General features: G+C 41.0%; 1 protein-coding gene across 2 annotated transcripts in view; it reads left to right on the top strand.

Moving 5' to 3' along the window:
- Positions 1 to 22463, top strand: part of B3GLCT (beta 3-glucosyltransferase) — a 604827-nt gene that overhangs the window by 529130 nt on the left and 53234 nt on the right. For both annotated transcript variants that reach the window (XM_040340455.1, XM_040340454.1), the window contains 2 exons: positions 12344 to 12413; positions 18737 to 18850. In XM_040340455.1, coding sequence (XP_040196389.1) covers positions 12344 to 12413; positions 18737 to 18850 — 184 coding nt within the window. The remainder of the gene's footprint in view (positions 1 to 12343; positions 12414 to 18736; positions 18851 to 22463) is intronic.

Below are 22463 nucleotides of genomic sequence, written 5' to 3'. Positions count from 1 at the left end.
CGTAGCGCAAATGGCCCGGCGTAACCCCGCCTAATTCAAAATAGGCAGGTAGTGGGCGTGCTCCATGTAAAGTACCTGTGACCCCATGTAAATGAGGGCCGTTGGTACGGCGCATGCGTGCGCATTCTCAGAATCACGTCGCAAATACTCATTGCTTTCGACGTGAACGTCACCTACGCCGAGCGAGCGTGTGTTGCTCTCTACTCCGCCATCACAGGCTACGCCCCCTGCCTTCCTTAACCACCCCGAGTTCCATCCGCAGCTGTCAGCCCTAGGGTTCACTACCATAGCAGTGCCCTCCTGACCCCAACGGTGTGCATCTGTCACCTGACCTCAGATGACCTGACAGTTGTCCTGTGGACAGATTCTCCCACCTGAGCTGTGGATATCTGCAGCTCCTCCAGAGTTACCATGGGCCTCTTGACTGCTTCTCTGATGAATACTCTCCTTGCCCGCCTGTCAGTTTAGGTGGATGTCCTTGTCTTGGTAGCTTTGCAGATGGTTCATACTCTTTCCATTTTCAGATGATGGATTGCACAGTACTCTGTGAGATGTTCAAAGCTTGAGATATATATATATTTTTTAACCTAACCTTGCTTTAAACATCTCCACAACTTTATCCTGACCTGTCTGGTGTGTTCCTTGGCCTTCATAATGCTGGTTGTTCAATAAGGTTCTCTAACAAACCTCTGAGGGATTCACAGAACAGCTTCTGCTGTGAATGTTCTGGGGACACAATAATGCTGGAGCCTGGGGATGATGTCAGAGGAAGCGAGACAAAAATCAGCATGGAACACAAACAGGAAGTGGACATGAAGTGTGTCATAGAGGCGGGACACGTTTCGGAACAGCTCATTGGTTCCTTCTTCAGCCAGTGACCTAAAATCCAGGAAGTGAACAGCTGACCACAGTTAAAATGATTGCAGCCAGACTCAGTGGATGGAGATTTCTGCAGCATATTTGGCAAACACAGAATCACAGTGTATATAAAATAATATGCAAAGTGGTTGGAGGGAAGCTTCAGAATAGCAAAGATGTTTTTTTTTTTTACAAATTATGTGAGCAGACTGCAGTTCCTCTTTAATTCAGAATACAAAGTCATTAAACTTTAGCTGCACCTTCATTCTGTTGTAGTGCTGAGAGGTTACAGTTTTTATTCTGTCTAATCATTAGACTACAGTCATAGACCATGTGTTGCTGTGCCACGCAGTCTCCAGGCCTACTCTTCTATGAATTTAAAGTCAGGAACATAATTTTTTTTCTCTCGATTAATTATTATGTTTAATTGATATGTGTGTGTGTTTTAATTCTGTCTTGTCTAAACTACCATCTGTGTTTACCAATAAATTAACATAACCTGCAAATTATATTCATGGCAAAGTGGTAATTATCTGCTCACTTTACTGCCACTGATTTGCAAACATTACACAAGGCTGTTTAATTACGTATTTGTGTGTGAACTGTTCTGTCTCTGTCCCGTTTTCTTTTGAGTTTGTTATAACCACCATTATCAACCACTATAAGTCATTTAAATGTGTTTAGGTAAGTGTAGTTACTATATTGTATCTGCATCTTTTAAAGTGTTGCTTTATACCTTGGTGCTTTGAATAGAGTATAGTCCTGTCAGGTTTTTATTGTTGTCTATGTTCATGTTGTACAGATTCACCCTCTCTATTTGTTCTGATGACTGTTCTCACAGGTGATTTTTATTATTTTTTTCAAAATTTTGAATATGATTTCCAAAGTAGCCATGTAAAACTTTAGAGGTCTCAAACAGTATTAGCTAGAAAAGCCTCTGCAGTGTAACACTCTAACCCAAGGGTCAGCAACCTTTTTCCACCTAAGGGCCAGATTCAATGTATGTGAATGCATGGAGGGCCGCATTGACCTTCTAATAAATGTAGATAACATTACACAGCCCCCACACTTTTGGGCGGATCCCGACTATATGGTTGCAAGCTTTCCCGAGCCAGGACCTGCTCGATGTCAGCTGAAAACGGGTCACAGGAGTGCAAAACACTGTTCAAGGAAAGAGCTCCATTGACCATTTTACAGGAAGCTCCTGCACAGAGTCAACATGCAGGCATTATTTCATACTGAATTACTGTGCAGATGTTGAAAAATACACACCAGATGCCATTCAGGTTTAGGTGAACCTTTAACCACTTAAGACCCGGACCAAAATGCAGATAAAGGACCGGGCCAGTTTTTGCGATTCGGCACGGCGTTGCTTTACCGGCAATTGCAGGGTCGTGCGACGTGGCTCCCAAACAAAATTGGCGTCCTTTTTTTCCCACAAATAGAGCTTTTAGTGGTATTTGATCACCTCTGCGGTTTTTATTTTTTGCGCTATAAACAAAAATAGTGCGACATTTTTGAAAAAAAGTCAATATTTTTTCCTTTTTGCTATAATATATATCCCCCAAAAATATATATAACAATTTTTTTTTCCCTCAGTTTAGGCAGATACGTATTCTTCCTATTTTTGGTAAAAAAAAAAAACAATTGGTTTGCGCAAAATGTATAGTGTTTACAAAATAGGGGATAGGGGATAGTTTTATTGCATTTTTATAAAAAAAATGTTTTACTACTAATGGCGGCGATCGGCAATTTTTTTCGTGACCGCGACATTATGGCGGACACATCGGACAATTTTGACACATTTTTGGCACAATTGTAATTTTCACAGCAAAAAATGCTATAAGAATGCATTGTTTACTGTGAAAATGACAATTGCAGTTTGGGAATTAACCACTAGGGGGCGCTGACGGGGTTAAGTGTGACCTCATATGTGTTTCTAACTGTAGGGGGGGCGGGGCTGGACGTGTGACATCATTGATCGTGTTTCCCTATATCAGGGAACACACAATCAATGACAGCGCCACAGTGAAGAACAGGGAAGCTGTGTTTACACACAGCTCTCCTCGTTCTTCAACTCCGGGGACCGATCGCAGGACTCCAGCGGCGATCGGGTCCTGCGGTCATGGAGCTTCGGACCAGGTCGCGGGCGCGCGCCTGCGACCCGCGGCTGGGCACTTAAAGAGGACGTACAGGTATGTGCTTGTGCCCAGCCGTGCCATTCTGCCGACGTATATGTGCAGGAGGCGGTCCTTAAGTGGTTAAATAACAGTGCTGCTATTAAGGACTTTCTAAAGAAATTGCTAGATCACTGGTTTATTTAGCCAAGTCTCTGACCCATTACAGCGGTGCAGCCAGCAATCTCTATTGCATAGTTGTTCCAAGTCCGTGAATTACAAAACAGTGAAACTGGAGAATGGGGAGGATTGTGGAAAAAGCTTTTTAAATAGATTGATAATTGACGTGATTGTAGCCATATTTGTGCAATTGTGACAGAGAAAATTGAGTACTGTGATACTTTTTTTCTTATTTGCACTAACATACAATTTTCCAGGACAAGCTTTCGGGGGAATGTCCCCTTCTTCAAGGTCCAAGCAGTACGGATTCACAATTTTTTAAGCAGAATGTTAAAACAAAACAAGAAAAAAAATAATTCTCTGAGGCAAAGAAAAAAAAAAAAAGAAAAACAAACTCATACAAATTAATGGTAATAAAGTTAGCAGCAGAGTTACATAGTTAGTCAGGTTGAAAAAAGACACAAGTCCATCCAGTTCAACCACAAAAAAAATAACAACAAAAAGTTAGTGAGATAAGACAGAGGGAGAGCTATAGACTTGGGGGGGGGGGGGGGTGCTAGTAACAGACGGGATCATAAAACTGTAGTATAATGGGTAAGGCAACCAATATCTAAATTTAGGCCATTTGTTTTTGTGTCAAAAATAATTATTCTTAGTTCAAACGTTTTCCTTTCCTGGATAGTTCTGAAATTCCCTTTAGGAAATAAAACATTGAGGTCTTCTATAGTGTGGTCCGGTTGTGAGAAATTATGTCCCACAGGTGTGCATGTCTGTGCAAATTCATCCTCGCTTGCAACTTCTGTCCCGTTTCACCAACATAAGATCCTTTGCAACACCTTTTGCATTGGTTGAGGTACACAACATTACTGGAGGTACAGTTGTATGATCCCATGATATTGAAGATCCCATTTGTGTGTGTGGCACTTTTGGATAGATTGATCTAGTTGTACAGTTTGCAGCGTTTTTTATTGCAGAGTTTGCTACCATTTATTGTGACTTCATAATAAGAGTGAAGTTTCCTGCTGATTAGTTCTAGTCTGAGGTTGGGTGGTTGTCTGAAAGCCAATAATGGGGTTTGTTGGAATATTCCTTTCAGAGTTTCATCCTCTGTTATAATGGGTTGTAAATCTTTAATTATGTTTTTGATCCCGTCTAGTGTTGGGTTGTATGTGGTGACCAGAGGTACTCGGTTATTTGTTTTTTTTCTCTGTGTATTGGAGGAGTATTTCACTTCAGGTTTTCAAGGCTGTGTTTATGCTGTTGTTGATGGTTTTGTCTTTGTAACCTTTCTTATGGAAAGAGCCTGCCAGTGTTCTGAGATGTGTATCTCTGTCTTCTGGGTCTGAACAAATTTGGTTGTATCTGATGGCCTGGCTGTGTATGATGGCTCGTTTACTGTGTTTGGGGTGAAAACTGGAACTATGAAGATAGCTGCATCAGCCAGTCGGTTTTCTGTATATCGAAGTGTGAAGCTTGTCATCCCTGATGTATACTGTAGTGTCTAGGAAGTTGACATGTGTGTTTGAATAATCAATTTTTAGTTTGATAGATGGGTGAAAAGTGTTGATCAATGAGAAGAATTGGTTTAGATTTTCTTCACCTTCAGTCCATATCATGACGGTATCATCAATATAGCAAAAATATCTGTATGGCTTTTATTGTATGCTGTTCGGGAATTTGTCAGCCATAAATAAGTTTGTATATTGATTGGGGTGCCATTTTGCTTCCCATAGCAGTACCCATACACTGGAGATAGATGTCATTATTGAAAGTGAAGTAGTTGTGTGTAAGAATGAATTTGATGAGCTGTGTAACATCTTCAGCAGTGTATTTGTGGTTTGATGAGGATGGTAAGAATATGTGACATGCTGCCAACCCATCATTGTGAGGGATGTTACTGTACAGAGATTCTACATCCATAGTGACTAGAAGTGTATTTGGTGGAAATTATTCTATATTGTTAAGCTTGTTCAGAAAATCAGTGGTGTCTTGCAGGAAACTAGTAGTGTTCATGACTAACGGTTTTATCATGTTTTCTACAAGGCCTGAGATATGTTCAGTAAGTGTATTCATACCTGTTATAATGGCTCTGCCTGGATGTCCTGGCTTGTGAATTTTGGGCAGCATGTAGAAGTCTCCAATATCTGGATTATCCGGAATCGCATTGATGAGTTCTGAATGTAGGTGGCTTGGTATTGTCGCAATCAGACCTTTTAATTGCTTAGTAAAATAGATTGACAAAGAGAGAGCACACTTATTATATGACCGGTTCTTTCTAAAGGATTGAATTCCTTAAAATGTTTTTGTTAAAATTGGTATTGCATGTTTGTGATCATCGGGAACACTTACGTTTGCAAGTTGCTTAGGCAATGGCCTGAAGGGTCTTTTGTATTCATGCAAATAAGGCAATAACTAGCCATCATTTTTGTAAATAACTTGATGTTTTTTTTCATTATCGTTCAAGTTTAAATAGCATCTATGTTGTGTGAAGGTGGCCTTTGTTTTTTTTTTTGTTTTGTTTTTTTAATTAGCATTTTGATTTAATTATTTATTATATTGTGCTACAGTGCATCTGTAAAGCCTCAATCCAGCAACATGTCATTCAATTATCAAATTACATTTTTCAATAGCCTTTTCAACACAAATAAAGCCGGCATCATTTTTAGGGCTTGGTTAGGAAAGTTAATTTAAAGTCTCTCTTTTGCAGCTAAATATATTGTGGCTGTCGGAGACAAGTTGCGGAATTTTATTTTTGTGTGCAAACTGAATGCTTTAAAAACCTTGTTGGAATTAGTTGAACAACTCCCATATGATTTTATTACATTTAAAATCTAAAGTACATTTCAGAAAACCAAAAAAGTGTTCTCGTGATTTTTTAGATTTTTTTGTATGATAATTTGTATTCCAGATGTTTTCTAATTGTGAAATGACAAAATGTTCTGATTTCCTGACCAGCCAATTAATTTTACTGATTTATTTTGGATTTTTTTATGAAAATTTAGGTTTAACGCTAAAGTTTAGCCTAAACTTTTTCTTTTGTTTTAGATAGCATAAGAAACTTGCCTTCCCAGTTCTGTGTCCATGGTCACAAGCTAGTTATGTCCAACAGTGATGAGAATGTACTCTCATCAGGCATGTGGGAGCAGTTCAGTACACACATGGGGCATGCTGATCGAACACTGTAGTCGTAAAAGGGCTTAGCAAAAGAAGCACATTTCTGATTTTTTTGTGCACTTTATTATGTTTATTTAATCATTTGTTCCTGATCAGCTATCCTGCACACAGATATTACTCTGACCTTGCCTCTGCCTTGGAGCGTGCTGCAACAGTTAGTCATCCTATCAGTGACTTTAGTGAATAATCCTCAGTGAGAGTCTTTTAACATTTAGCAGGATGTCTATGCCGCCCACCCGGCCCCACCCCCCCCCCCCGTCCCCTCGTCCCCATTAAGGGATATTGCTTTTACCTCCTGGAAGTTTACAGAGACAGGAATTTAGGAAAACGATACCTTCACATTTTTTTCACATACAATCTACAAGGTTGGTTATTGCTTCTCTGAGACAAGGGGAAACCTAGCTTTCCCAGATGCTTATCTGCCTCGTCTGTGCTTTCTGTTCTTTGCAGTGGCAGACAGTAATTTCCAGTCTGCTGCACTGCCCCGCTTACCACAGAAAAATTCTGATGCTCACGACTTTTGGCTGGGTGATCAAAAATCTCCAGCCTTCTCGTTGCCTGCAATATTTGGGTCTTGTCCTGAACAAGGTCTCAATCGGACAAAACCGATGAGAATGGACCGAGGTTCAGTTTCATCGGTGCAAACCGACCATGTGTATAGCCCATCGGTCTGTTGTCCTTCGTTCCAAAATTTTAAAACATGCTTTAAAATCAAACCGATGGTCCGCTGCCTGATCGGTCCAAACCGATGGTTAGTACAGAAAGCATCGGTTCAAATTCCGCGCATGCTCAGAATCAAGTCGACGCATGCTTGGAAGCATTGAACTTTGTTTTATTCAGCACGCCGTGTGTTTGACGTCACCGCGTTCTGACCCGATCGGTTTTTGGAACGATGGTGTGTACGCACATCAGACCATCAGGCCACTTCAGCGGTGAACCGATGGAAATGGCCCGTTGGACCATTCTCATCGGTTTGGAACGACTGTGTGTACGCGGCCTAAGAGAATATTCTCTCTAAGAGCTCACACTTGAGAATTGAGATCAAAGCAACAATTTTACATGAGAGTCCTAGGCCTCATGGTAGTCTTCTTCAAGGCTGTAACATTTGCCTATTTTCATTCAAGACCTCTCCAGCACAATGTCTTGTCAACATGCATGCTCCTTCTTTTGACTTACCCATGCTCCTAGCCCTAAGTCAGGAATTCCCTAACTTGAAAAATCTTTTCTTCCTTATCACTGGAAAATGATAACAACAGTTGCCAGAGTTTGAGTCTGGGGAGGAAGTCCCTCATTGTCAAGGGAACATAGTCAACTGTGAAAGTCAAACTCTGTATCAAAATCCTGAAGCTCAGAAAATTCTAAATGGCTCAGCAACACTGGACCCCCCCTTTTGCAAGAACACCCAATCAGAGTGCAGTTAGACAATGCCATGGCTGTGGCCTACATCAACCATCAAGGTGGCACCAGGAGTTTTAAAGACTTTAAGGAAGTAAGCCAGATAATGGACAGAGACTCAGTCTGTTGATTTTTGCAGTCCATATCCCAGAAGTGGAAAAGTGGAAAGCAGGTTACCTTAGCCGTCACTCTCTGGATCAAGGCGAATGGGTCCTTCACCCAGACATCTTCAATCTGACATGTCAAATGGAGGCCCCTAGTGTGGACATCTTGGGGTCCATATTCAACAACAAACTAGTGTAATTAGGACTGATGACCCTTTATTGCTGGAATCAGATGCCTTGAATCTCCTGGTCAGTCTTGTCATTTCCACTTTAGGTTTATGTATGCCTTCTCTCCAGTGCTAATTCTACCTCTTCTGCACCACAAGATGGAGAAGGAACTGGTTCTTTTCATTGCACAAAATGGGCTCAGAAGAACCTGGTTACTAATAGATGACCCATGACTTCTTCCCAACAAGCCAGACCTGCTGTCCCAGTCCTTAAGAGACTGAGGGGTTTATGAGTGTATCATTCCTACTTTGCTAAAAGCAAAAAAAGACACTTCCAAGATCTACTATGGCACCTGGAATGTTTTCTTTGGTGTAAACACAGGCACTTCTATCCCAGAGTTTACTGTGGCTTGCATTTTGGCCTTCTTACAATCAGGCCCCGAATCTAAATTGGCCTTAAAGCAGAACTTCACCCAAAAGGGGTAGTTATTAGGGATGAGCCGAACATACCCGTGTTCGGTTCGCACCAGAACGTTTGAACAGACCAATCGTTTGCGCGAACATTTAGAACCCCATTGAAGTCTATGGGACTCGAACGTTCAAATTCAAAAGTGCTCATTTTAAAGCCCAATATTCAAGTTATTGTTGGAAAACGTCTTTAAGAACCCGGGTCTTGTCCCAGGGAACATGTATCAATGAAAAAAAAAGTTTTAAAAACTGTAGTTTTTTCTTGAGCAGCGATTTTAATGATGCTTAAAGTGAAAAAAAAATTCCTTTAAATATGGTACCTGCTGGGTGTCTATAGTAGTGGCACGTGTTTAAAAATGTCCCTGCACAACATGAGATTACTCTCAGAAAAAAAGTAATTTAATACTGCTTGCGGCTTTAATTTAATGTTTGGTCCCTGCAATATGGATAAAAATCATTGAAAAAAATAGCATGAGTTTCCCCGCCACCACTCCCCCCAGGTCATAACAAGACCCAGTGCCGATCCTGACCTCCCTGGGGCCCTAAGCAAAATGACATGGAACATTAAAAATGAGAATCGGGGGGGCGCTGACGACAGTGACATGTCACATTAAAGAAAGTTGAGAAGCGGGGTGAGGGGGTGTTCTGCTGTCGGAAATGACTCAGCCAGCGAGTTTAGAAGCGGGGTGAGGGGGCGAAAATGACTTCTCACCAGGCGGGGCCTCTAGTAATTTGGGGGGCCCTTTGCAGCTTTGCGGGGCCCTAAGCGGCTTGCATAGTGAGCCCATAGCGAGGATCGGCCCTGACAAAACCATTTGGCCCTATATACTTTGAACAGCAGTATACAGGTGGTGCAAACAAGATAAGGACTGTAGGTTTCTTAAGTAGAATCAGAACCATGTCATACTTTGCTCCTGCATATTGCACAATTTCCTAAAGAGACCCTCAACAAACTACATGACACTTGTGCCTGATGAGGCCACTGATGTTCCAGTGGTGGTGGCCCGTGAGACTGTCCATACAGGCTTGGCCTCCCAAAGTGCACGTGCTGTGTGGCAACAATATGTCGATTATTTTAGGGGTGGGGGGGGGGGGCATTACAATGCCAGATCTTGGCTCAATAAATTATTTTTTTTGGGAAAGAAAAATTCTAGAAAAAAGGGGGGTTGCCAATCCGGGGCCCCCTTTGAACAAATTCTGTGAAGAACTCCTGTTCTCTGAAGGCCTCCATTATTTCTGCAAGTCAAAATGTATAAAAAAAAACTAATGTCAGTCAAGCCTTAGCTTTCTCCCCATATCAAACCCACAAACTCATCCACTGATCATAAAGTCCAAAAATCAAGTTTCGTAACATCGTACTGCATGATCGTTTTAACTACGTTTTCTACCGACTGCGAACGACGTTCTCACTCACGCAATATCCCTTTATACACTATTAAATAGCCCACGTGCAGCTAATGCGTTTATGGGCAATTAAATAGCACACGTCCACTAACACTGAGTACTATGTTTAGGTGTAAACTAAACACTATGCAGGCAATACAACACGTTCGAGCACTGCATCTAGCACAATCTACTGCCTAACAATAGGAATAGCTGATCTAGCTAAGCTATACAGTGTATAAATATATGTACAACACTAGGATGTATATATATCCTCTACACACTGTAAATTTAACTAAACTGACTAGCCTTCCTGCTCTATCTATCTATATAGTAGAAAAGACACTATGTCTCTATCTAACAAAGCTGGAACACACTACACGTGGCCGCCTTACAGGCGGCCTTATATAGTGTGGGGCGTGTACTAAACCCCCTGAGCCATAATTGGCCAAAGCCACCCTGGCTTTGGCCAATTGTGGTTCTTCGTTTTTTGCGCCTTGTGATTGGCCAAGCATGCAGGGTCATGGTGCATGCTTGGCCAATCATCAGCGCGCAACGCCGCAGTGAATTATGGGCCGACACTCGAATTTGGCGCGAACGACCTGTTTTGTTCGAAATTCCTCGAACGTACGAACAGACGATGTTCGAGTCGAACACAAAGCTCATCCCTAGTAGTTATGTTCTTCCTCTTCCCTCCTTCCTCTGCTACATTTGGAATAATGGTTTTGACAGGTACCCTCTCCCACTTCCGGACAGATAGCAGCGACGGATCCACCAGAAGTTCTTCTCCCTGCCCACAACCTTCTGAGACAAATCAGACACGTCACAAAATGCTAAAGCTCCTCTTTAAGCACCCCGAAAGGAGAGATTTCGGCCTTGTCCATTCTTTTGCAAAAGCCTCTTTTATTGCTCTTCCTTGTTAAAACCTTCATTCAAGGTGTGCAAAACACCATACACTACACACTGCTCCAGAACAGTGCATTACAATAAGCCCTTGAAAAACTGATCAGCTGCAGGTCTGGCTTGTACTGTAGAAGATCAAAAAGGAAGGGATAGATGACCACACACTGATAGCAGTACAATTTCAATTTCTTTATTACAATTCTGAAAATAGCCACAGAATCACAGCACATAGAGAATGAGCAAAACATTAACACATTTCACACTACGAGCACTTAATCATAATTATTAGTGCTTGTAAAGAAGCTGCTATTGTATTGCTATCAGTGTGCGGTCATCCATCCGTTCGTTTTTTATCTTTATTCAAAATGTATCTCACATCAGGCTCCCCTTGCTGATTCATCTTTTGTCAGAGGTTGAAAAGTAGGAATGCTTCTCCTTGTAGTCATAGATAAACTGTGCTTTTAGAGCACATTCAAAACAACTGTTACAGGAATGCAGAATAGTAGCATTGCACTGTGATTACCTGCAGAGCACCACATCCCCAAATGAGCCTATTTAAATGCAGATCATTTGAAAGCTAAAATGTATGCATCTTGCATCCTCTCTCATCCTAAAAATATGGTATACTTTTACTTTGTTCACTTTATGCTCATTCAGTAATTCAGCAGAGGAATGTTGTTGGTATTTTGGAGGAGACCTTTGTAGTTTGATAGAAATACATCAGAAACCATTAAAGATAAACTCAATGCTTACTGTGATTAAATAGTTTATTTGGGCCTGACTGGAGAATTGGGTGATTGATGACACGATCTTCACCTCAGTCAATTAGAAAAGCCTCTTGGGCAAGCTTGTCCCAAACAAACTATTTAAAGGAGACGTATGGCCAAAGCTATTTTGGCCATACTTCAACTGTAGGTCATGGGAGTGCACTTAGTTCTGCACTCCTGTGACCCAGATTCAGCCAACTCTGCAGAGAGCCTGAGCTAGCCACTCCTACCCCCTCCACAGCCCAGCGCTCCAGTGAGCACAGGAGTGGCAGAGCACAAAGTGGTGACTGATAGCCACTGCTCTGTGCTCAGAGCAGACTCAAGAACTAAGCGATCAGCAGGCTTTGATTACTTTGTTTTTGGTGTAGAGCCGGCGGGAGACAGCTGCAGCATCGGGTGAGTATGCATGTTTGATATTTTAAATTCATGCATTTATCTTTTAAAGTGATAATAAACCTGGGATTAGGCTTTGAAACCTGTGCTTTAATGGGAAAGTCGCATTTATTGAAGGTACATACCCCATAGAAAACTAGCAGATTATTTTGGCAGATGTGACTAGGGAGAAATGTGTTTCTGAAATGGTATTGCCTGCTTTTTTTCTGTTGGGACCATTTTCTTTGCAAATAAGGTTAGTTCTCAAGCACAGGTTGGATTGTTGCTGATTTTCCCAGCAATGTGTGTGTTATCAATGGGTACACATATTTCACCCGCTCCCTGCCAGAGCTCAGCCGAAACTCACGGTGACAGCTGCCTAATCTTTAAAATACTGCGTTTTACTGTGTGGACAGTGTGAACCTAAGCTTATTTTTCCTTTTGCTTTGTTTTAGGGCAACCCTGTGAAGAAGGATGACCTGTTTGTGGCTGTAAAAACGTGCAAAAAATTTCACAAAGACAGAAGTATGTCTTCTTCTCTGGTATCGTATATAGTTTGCTCTTGAGTTGTCTCAAATTTATATTATTAGATACCTCAAAATATACAAACCTAACCACTTAAGGACCGGAAGGATTTGCCCCCTTAATGACCAGGCTAATTTTAGCGATATGGCACTGCGTCGATTTAACTGACAATTGCGTGGTCGTGTAACATTGTACCCCACAAATAGAGCTTTCTTTTGATTGTATTTGATCACCTCTGCATTTTTGTTTTGTTCTTTACGCTATAAACAAAAAAAGACTGACAATTTTGAAAATATATATATATTTTTACTTTTTGATATAATAAATATCCCCCCCAAAAAAGTAAAAAAACTAATTTCTTCATCAGTTTAGGCCGATATGTATTCTACATATCTTTGTTAAAACCGCAATAAGCATATATTGATTGGTTTTCACAAAAGTTATAGCGTCTACAAAATAGGGGATAGATTTATTTGTTTACTAGTAATGGGGTGATCAGCGATTTTTAGCGGGACTGCGACATTGCAGCGGACAGATTGGACACTTTTGACACTTTTTTGGGACCAGTGATATTTAGACAGTGATTAGAGCTAAAAATAGCCACTGATTACTGTATAAAAGTCTCTGGCAGGGGAGGGGTTAACACTAGGGGGCAATGAAGAAATTAAGTGTTCCCTAAGGAGGTGTTTCTAACTGTGGGGGCAGTGTAGTGACTAGAGGAGGAGACAGATCGCTGTTGCTAAGCACTAGGAACAGCAGATCTGTCTATCCCACCCTGACTGATTGACATTGACAGATCCCCATTCTGTCTCTCTTTTAGGAGCGATCGCGGGTGAATGGCAGACATCACGGCCACTCACATCGGCTTTGGCGTTGTGCCGCTGGTGAGCGTGTGCCCCCTAGTGGTTTTAAAGCAGCCAACATACAATGACGGGGATTCACCCAGGAGAGTCAGCATGCCACAGTAAAAATGCAGCGGCTGGTCCTTAACTGGTTAAAGTACAAATATATTGAAACCTTTTAACATTTTATAATAGAATTGGAGGGTTTTTAACCTGGCCCTCCAACATTTTCTGTCTGTCTGGCTTACCAATTAAGAAGATTTTAACTTTGTGTCTCATAGGCTTCCCCAGGGGTCACAGACGACAAAAAAATAAACGGGGCAGAGGTCCCAACCCTACCCCAATAATTTTTTCTTTCTTCATTTCCCCTCACTTCTATGCCAGTTGGCTTAGTCACCATAAAAGGAAGCAAGGGGAATTGCAAAGATGGATGTGGATGGCTGTTAAAACCCAGTAAGGTTCTAACCTTTCCCTAATGTATTCAATTCTGAAACAGTTTAGCTAAACGTTTACTTTTAAGGAGTGCAAAGTGTAATTCCAGTCAAAACCGAGTTATCAAAAATCTGAACCTATATATCACCTGAATACCAAAAGTGATGTGAAATATACATAAATACATACATAATTAATAGTGTGCTTCTGGTTACTATGCAACAGATTAAATACTACAAATGTATCAATGTGAAAATATAGTACAGTACCTTAAAAACAATATATAATAATTATTTGTATGATACTTATGGTAATTGGCCCCTTTCCACCCAGGCAAATTCTGACACTTCTTTCCTACATGTTAAAATCATAATTTATTTTGCTAGAAAATTACTCAGAAGCCACAAACATATATATATATATATATACACACATATACAGTACAGACCAAAAGTTTGGACACACCTTCTCATTCAAAGAGTTTTCTTTATTTTCATGACTATGAAAATTGTAGATTCATACTGAAGGCCAAAGCACAGATTTCCACTGGTCTAATGTCAATTCCTTGTGTTCTTTAGCCCAAACAAGTCTCTTCTGCTTGTTGCCTTTCTTTAGCAGTGGTTTCCTAGCAGATATACTACCATGAAGGCCTGATTCACACAGTCTCCTCTTAACAGTTCTAGAGATGTGTCTGCTGCAAAAGGTGGCTACTTTGAAGAACCTAGAATATGAAATATATTTTCAGTTGTTTCACACTTTTTTGTTATGTATAATTCCTCATGTGTTTATTCATAGTTTTGATGCCTTCAGTGTGAATCTACAATTTTCATAGTCATGAAAATAAAGAAAACTCTTTGAATGAGAAGGTGTGTCCAAACTTTTGGTCTGTACTGTATATATTGTTTTAGCAGATACCCTAGGAAATAAAATGGAGGTCGTTACAACTTTTTATGTTACACGGTATTTGCGCAGCAGTTTGTCAAATGCGTTTTTTTTATACAAACTGTTTCATGAATTAAAAAAAAAACACATTTATTTCCATATTGAACTTCATGGACTATTCAGTTCAGGAATCATGAATCAGACTGAGAGAGAAAATGCAGTTAAAATCACACCTTTTAATATAATGGTACAAATAGTAAACATAGTCAAAACATATAGGATACGGTAGCCAAAGCGAGTAGTCAGAACAAGCCACTAAATCAGGAAGCCAGAGATCAGCATTGTTGGAGGCAGCAGACAGGATCAGAAACCAGAAGGGACATCAGCCAGGAAATTTTTCAACAGGAACACAGAAGAGAGTCTCCAGATATGTTTGACCAAGGCAAAGGCACAGAAGGAATGAACCGAGCAGTTTAAATAGCCAGAAGGGACTGGCTGTAGGCTGGACTGACGAGCAGGAAATGATCAAAAGGTGAGCTGCTGTGGAACGATGAGTGCTGGTAATTAACTGAAAAACCTGAGCACTAAGAAGGGAGGGCTAAGAGCCCAGCCCAACAATTCTCTGATTGTACACTGATACATTTTCAGTATTTTATTTCTTGCATAGTAACCAGAAGCGCACTATTATTTATGTATGTATTGTGACAGGAAGTCAGGTAAATCTGGGGGTGTTGTCACAGACGGGAGATACATTCCTGCCTTGTTTAGAAAATTCACCAATTACTATCAGGTGTCGGCTAAAGAGGTAGCCAGAAAGGTTTAAGGACGTTGGATAGCTTCAGCTGTTCAGAATGGAAAAATTAAGGCCTCTGGACAATAAGTTGTCCAGAGGATTACTACTGAATGCTGCATCCTGAGGCTTGTTGAGTTTAAGGAGAGCAGTGAGCTGAGGAAGACTTCTGAAGGTGAAGTGGTTGTTGATATTGTTGCTGTGTGATAAGAAAATCAAAAATACTATTTTCTGCTGGAAGACCAGCAGTGTCTGCCCAGCAGTAGGCTGTACCAGACTCCATAGGTAGGTTCCTGTGTTGTGAAGGTAGACGGCCCAAGTGACAAGGGTTTATTTTATGTTTTGTTTTGTTTATGCTGTTTGGATGCTTGCACTTGTTTCCAGCAATATGGAAGAATAAACCATAACCCTTGTTTTTCATCCACTCATGGCTGCATCTCTGTATAATTCAGTGTGTAGTGAACCCACTCAGGAGGTCAAACACCCCCGCTACCGAGCTAACCCCTTAAAGTATACATCTTCTATCTACCCCGAAAAAGGAAAGATGCCTATACTTACAGTACAGACCAAAAGTTTGGACACACCTTCTCATTCAAAGAGTTTTCTTTATTTTCATGACTGTGAAAATTGTAGATTCACACTGAAGGCATCAAAACTATGAATTAACACATGTGGAATTATACATAACAAAAAAGTGTGAAACAACTGAAAATATATTTCATATTCTAGGTTCTTCAAAGTAGCCACCTTTTGCAGCAGACACATCTCTAGAACTGTTAGGCTGCGTACAGAAGAGCATACATGTACGATGAAACCGGTCCGCCGGACCGTTTTCACCGTACATGTATGCCCGGGGATTTCTGTATGGTGGCTCTACTCACCATCATACAGAAATCCGCGCCTAAACAATACGCGGGGCGTGTCCGTGCCGTCGCCGCGACGATTACGTGGCGACGTGGGCGGCCCTGCCAGTTAAATGCTTCCACGCATGCGTCAAAGTCATTCGACGCATGCGAGGGATGGCGGGCGCTCGGACATGTACGGTAGGTCTGTACAGACGACCGAACATGTCCGAGCGGGCAGGATTTCAGCGGGCTGTTTTAAAACAAGTCCAGAAATATTTTGCCCGCTGGGAAAAGGCCCGGCGGGCAAATGTTTGCTGGAATTCTGCCCGCTCGGGCCTACACACGACCGAACATGTCTGCTGAAACTGGTCCGCGGACCAGTTTCAGCAGACATGTTCGGTCGTCTGTACGGGGCCTTAAGAGGAAACCACTGCTAAAGAAAGGCAACAAGCAGAAGAGACTTGTTTGGGCTAAAGAACACAAGGAATGGACATTAGACCAGTGGAAATCTGTGCTTTGGTCTGATGAGTCCAAACTTGAGATCTTTGGTTCCAACCCCCGTGTCTTTGTGCGATGCAGAAAAGGTGAACGGATGGACTCTACATGCCTGGTTCCCACCGTGAAGCATGGAGGAGAAGGTGTGATGGTGTGGGGGTGCTTTGCTGGTGACACTGTTGGGGATTTATTCAAAATTGAATGCATACTGAACCAGCATGGCTACCACAGCATCTTGTAGCGGCATGCTATTCTATCCGGTTTGCGTTTAGTTGGACCATCATTTATTTTTCAACAGAACAATGACCCCAAACACACCTTCAGGCTGTGTAAGAGCTATTTGACCAAGAAGGAGAGTGATGGGGTGCTGCGCCAGGTGACTACCTCTTGAAGCTCATCAAGAGAATGCCAAGAGTGTGCAAAGCAGTTATCGAAGCAAAAGGTGGCTACTTTGAAGAACCTAGAATATGAAATATATTTTCAGTTGTTTCACACTTTTTTGTTATGTATAATTCCACATGTGTTAATTCATAGTTTTGATGCCTTCAGTGTGAATCTACAATTTTTATAGTCATGAAAATAAAGAAAACTCATTGAATGAGAAGGTGTGTCCAAACTTTTGGTCTGTACTGTATCTAATCTGAAGTCGAAATGGGGGTGACACAAGGACCGCTTGACTTTTGTGCTCCCAAATAGGGCACTAAAGTTGAAATAAAAAAAACATATGGGAATCTGTGTGAAATGACTACTACAGGCAAGTAAAACTTCACCTGGAAAATATGTATGATCACCTATCTTCCTATAAATCCGTATATAACAAATCCACACATAGACTGAAGAAAATTCAGACTTTAAAGCCCACATGGGGTGAAGGATACAATTAGAAGTTCCTAAAGATGTCCACAAGGGGAACTCTTTAAACCTTTTATTGGAGTTTAAATAAAAAAGGTAAGTATAGATGGTAGTTAACCTTTTTGTGGTATGATATTATATACTTTATCTAGTTGTGGACTTTTTTAGCCATCTACATGGGTACCTTTATACTTATTAGTCATTAGGAGAGCTGCTTTGATTTGAAAAAGCTAAGCCCTGCTCCGTTGCCAGGATGGACACCCACACACAGATCTACAGTGCACAACAAATCATTATAAACTAGTAAAGGAAAAGAGATAAACAGAAGGGAGCCCACAGTCAATACCGATAACTAGACATATGCTCGGTATTTGTTAGTAAAAATAGTAAAAATAAAGATTTTAGAAAACAAATAAATATCAGATTTAAAGTATATATACTTACAAAAGTTTAAAATTAAATTAAAAAACCACTTAATTTAAAGTAATTTTTTTCTGTCTGTTTTCCATTGGGGAGATTTCCTTTCCTGGCCTTAGGAACGCATAGGAACATTAGGGAAAAAACACTTTAGATTGAGAGGATTTCCCTTCCAGACATTTGCCACTATAATACGTGTCCCCATTGGAATATTTACTTTTTTATCTTGTTCTGGTGGCAAATGTGAAATTTTGGAATTCTAATCTCTTTCTGTCATGGTGACAATGGTCAGTTATTCTCCCCAGTGGGAAAAGAGACACCAATTAAAAACCTGATGGATTTATTTCTTCTCTACTTCCATATGAACCTATTAATTGGCTATAAATACACTTTAAAATATAAATTATATTTTTTAAGCTAAGCAATAACATGTTACATATCAAGTTTAAATCACACTATCATTTTTGCTTGTCTTCGTGAGCAGCTGGTTGTAATATTTGTACAAACCCTTGCTTGTCCTCCTACTAAAATTACCATTCAATAAGGACCTGCTGATGTAATAAGATGGTGTATACTAACCAGTACAGATTTAGATAGCAAGTGACTAGTGTGACCTCAGTTTTTAGCCACCACTAAAAATAGGCGCAGTCCTTCTACAATGTGACCTAACACATAAAGTAGTGCATAGAGGACTTTGTTTCATTATTGTTGTATCATGTCTCTATTATGGGGGATTATGGGGGATGATATATCTGTGTTTATTTGCAGTTCCTGTTGTCAAGCAGACATGGGAGAAGGAAGCAGTACATCTCGAGTATTACAGTGATCATACAGACTCCACTATCCCAACAGTAGATTTAGGGATACCAAATGTTGAAAGAGGTAAATAAATTTGGTTACTTCCAATATTCTTCTTTTCCCATAGTAGCTTTCTATACAGCAGCAATTCAATTCATTCATTGGGTGTACTTCTCCTGTGGATCACAAGAGTTTTGTTCGTTCTGTGACCCATTTTCAGCAGACAGCGGGTGGAAGCAAAGCCGCTCAAGGCTCAGAAAGGATTGCTACCATAGAGTCCGGATCCACTCGCATGCCTGGACTGGAACACAGCTCAGCGAACCGCTGAGAGCCTGAGCCAGAAACTCCCACCCCCTCCACAGCCCAGCACTCCAGTGAATGCAGGGGCGCAGTGTAGACAGCCAGTGACTGATAGTCAACAGCTCTCTGCTCACAGAGCTCTGAGAACCAAGCAATCTGCAGTGTTTGATTGCTCTATTCTCAGTGTTAGATCTGGTGCTGCATCCGGCTAGGTAAGTATGATAAAAAAATAAAAGCAAATCCCATACCTTAATTTTCTAGATATATTGCAATCCCTCCTGCTTTAGTACTGCATAGTAAAGTATTTACTTTTCCTTAAGGTTACCTTGTCTTGAATATTTATTAAATGCTTTTTACATTTTTTGTTAACTCCTCCTCTAGTGAACCCGTAATCACAAGCATTAAGGGTGTGTTCCCTTCATGGGATAACTGATTATGATCTACTTCTGGGCGGCTAAAGCAGTTAAAAACTAGGTTACTTTGCATAAAGGCAAGGCTTTGAATTCCAGTTACGGTGTATGGCCATCCCTCCTCTTTAGTTGTAATAGATTTAGATAGATAGATTATTTGCGAGGGAGCAGGCACAGTATTTGGGAATGTCTGGAACTGGAGTACGTAATATTTGTCCCAGCTGCTGCAAATTAAAATAAAACTAATACTGTTTTTTTTTTAGTTTTAAAAGGAGTGTGAAGTTTTTAATATTGGTCAAATGCCAGAGAGATTTCTCTTTATCCCAAATGCACAATATGGAGTCATAAGGAGTGGGGAAATCCCACATGTTGGCATGTGTCACCAGAACAGATGTGCGCATTGGGAAATTTCCCCTTCTCTCATGTACTAGGGACAGCTGTACAGGGAATATAGTGATGGTGTATCTCCCAACATAGACTGCTGTACAAACCTGACAGATGTTATTACACTCCCATATTTTATATGATACTCAAAACTCAATTTTGGCTGTATGTAAACTATACCAATAAACTTCTCTTATTTGTTTCCTTTTGGTCTGCTGAATATACCATTGAAAGTGTTTTGATATATATTTGATCTGTATGAGTGCAAAAAAAAACTGTGAATGTTGTCAGAAATGTAGTGACCTTATAACTTCCTGTGCTCTCAGCCTGTGTACAAAGGAGGTAAGGTAATCTGTATTCTAATCCATCATACATCAAGTAGAAAGGGCTGACAACACGTCAATTAGAATCCAAAGTCAAAAATACTCATATCAGGAAGGAGTACACGGTAGTTCTGGCATATGTATTTAGAGTGTATTTAACCACTTGCAGACTGACCGCCCGACAGCAATGTACTGTGAACAGGCGGCCCGCACAGGCACACACCGGTGCCCACTGTGATTGTACACAGCAAAAGCCTGTCAGCAAGTCCTGACCAATAATTCAGGGCTGTCACAAATGTGTATTACCAAATTTTTTGTGTTTTTTATTTTTTTAGGGCAATTCCAACAGTTAACCACTTAAGGACCGCCTAACGCCGATATACGTCGGCAGAATGGCACGGCTGGGCACAATCACGTACCTGTACGTGGTTGTATAATGCCCAGCCGTGGGTCGCGGGTGCGCGCCCGCGGCGTGCATCCGCGACCCGGTCCGAAGCTCCGTGACCTCGGCAACGGGACTCACGGACCCAATCACCGCTGGCGTCCCGCGATCGTTCCTCGGAGCTGAAGAACGGGAAAGCAGTGTGTAAACACAGCTTCCCCGTTCTTCACTGTGGCGGCGGCATTGATCGTGTGATCCCTTTTATAGGGATATACAATCAATGACGTCACACCTACAGCCACACCCCCCTACAGTTGTAAACACACATGAGGTCACACATAACCCCATCAGCGCCCCCTAGTGGTTAACTCCCAAACTGCAATTGTCATTTTCACAGTAAACCATGCATTTTTTGCTGTGAAAATGACAATGGTCCCAAAAATGTGTCAAAATTGTCCAAAGTGTCCCCCATAATGTCGCAGTCACGAAAAATATCGCTGATCGCCGCCATTGGTAGTAAAAAAAAAAATTAATAAAAATGCAATAAAACTATCCCCTATTTTGTAAACGCTATAAATTTTGCGCAAACCAATCAAACGCTTATTGCAATTTTTTTACCAAAAATAGGTAGAAGAATACGTATCGGCCTAAACTGAGGAAAACATTTTTTTTTTATATATTTTTGGGGGATATTTATTCTAGCAACAAGTAAAAAATATTGTATTTTTTTCAAAATTGTCGCTCTATTTTTGTTTATAATGCAAAAAAAAAAATTAGCTGCATTTTGGTCCGGGTCTTAAGTGGTTAAATAAAATAAAAAAGGATCTTTATTTTGTCATTTTAAAATCAGAAAAAAATTATTTAGTTAATAAAAACAATAAACTATTTTGCAAAATTCCAAGATATTTTCTATCATATTAAACAAAGTAGTGTTCATCATATAAAACCATCAAGAGGTATAGAAGTGATCTTCCCCAGTTACTTGCTGTTCTGTTCCACCATCCAATTATGAACTTGTGGATGGTTCCCAGTAGGTTGTGGTATCCAACGTGTTTTGAAATATAAGCGTAGGTAATTTTTTTCTACAGGGATTTTTTACTACTTCTGTAATATAGAGTGATTTTGCGTTAACATTTTGAACATTCATGTTTCATATACTCATATATACAGTTCATCTAAATGCATTATATAAACACTTACATCATATCTTATCTTTGGTTAAAGCACTCTACCAGCATAGGGAAAAACTCCATCTCCAATGTGACTCAATATTCATGCTATACTAGGACTGCTGGACTACGTCCAACAATTATGGCACCAACGGTATTAAACTATGGGAAAAGAGGAGAACCAAAGGAAATAATTTAATATATGATCAAAAGACATCCATATTGTATACTACATGATAGATTTGAAGGATCAATTACAGTACCTGTCGCCGAGAATGTGTTTCCAGCACGACGGCATCGCGCTGATTCTCGGCGACATGGTGCCGACATCTCGCACTGGCTGCAATGGGAAAATCGCATTACAGCGAGCGTGTTATAGAAGCGACGGGGATCCGACTTGGATTCCCGCCAATTCTAGCCGTGGTGTTTGGTATGAATCATGAGGGGAACTCCACTCCAAATTTTAAATAAAAAAAGGGCATGGGTTCCCCCCCAGGGGCATACCAGGCCCTTAGGCCTGGTATGGATAGTAAGGAGAACCCCTACGCCGAAAAAATGGTGTGGGGGTGCGCCCACAATCCATGCCAAACCCGTATCCAAGCACGCCGCCCGGCTGTTCAGGAAAAGAGTGGGGACAAGCGAGTGCCCCCCCCTCCTGAGCCGTACCAGGCCGCATGCCCTCAACATGGGGGGGTGGGTGCTCTGAGGCAGGGGGCGCCCTGCGGCCCC

This window comes from Rana temporaria, chromosome 2 (genome assembly GCF_905171775.1).
Source record: "Rana temporaria chromosome 2, aRanTem1.1, whole genome shotgun sequence".
In the NCBI taxonomy this organism is placed as follows: Eukaryota; Metazoa; Chordata; class Amphibia; order Anura; family Ranidae; genus Rana; species Rana temporaria.
The sequence above is the reverse complement of the archived record's forward strand: the minus strand, read 5'-3'. Positions and strand labels throughout refer to the sequence as shown.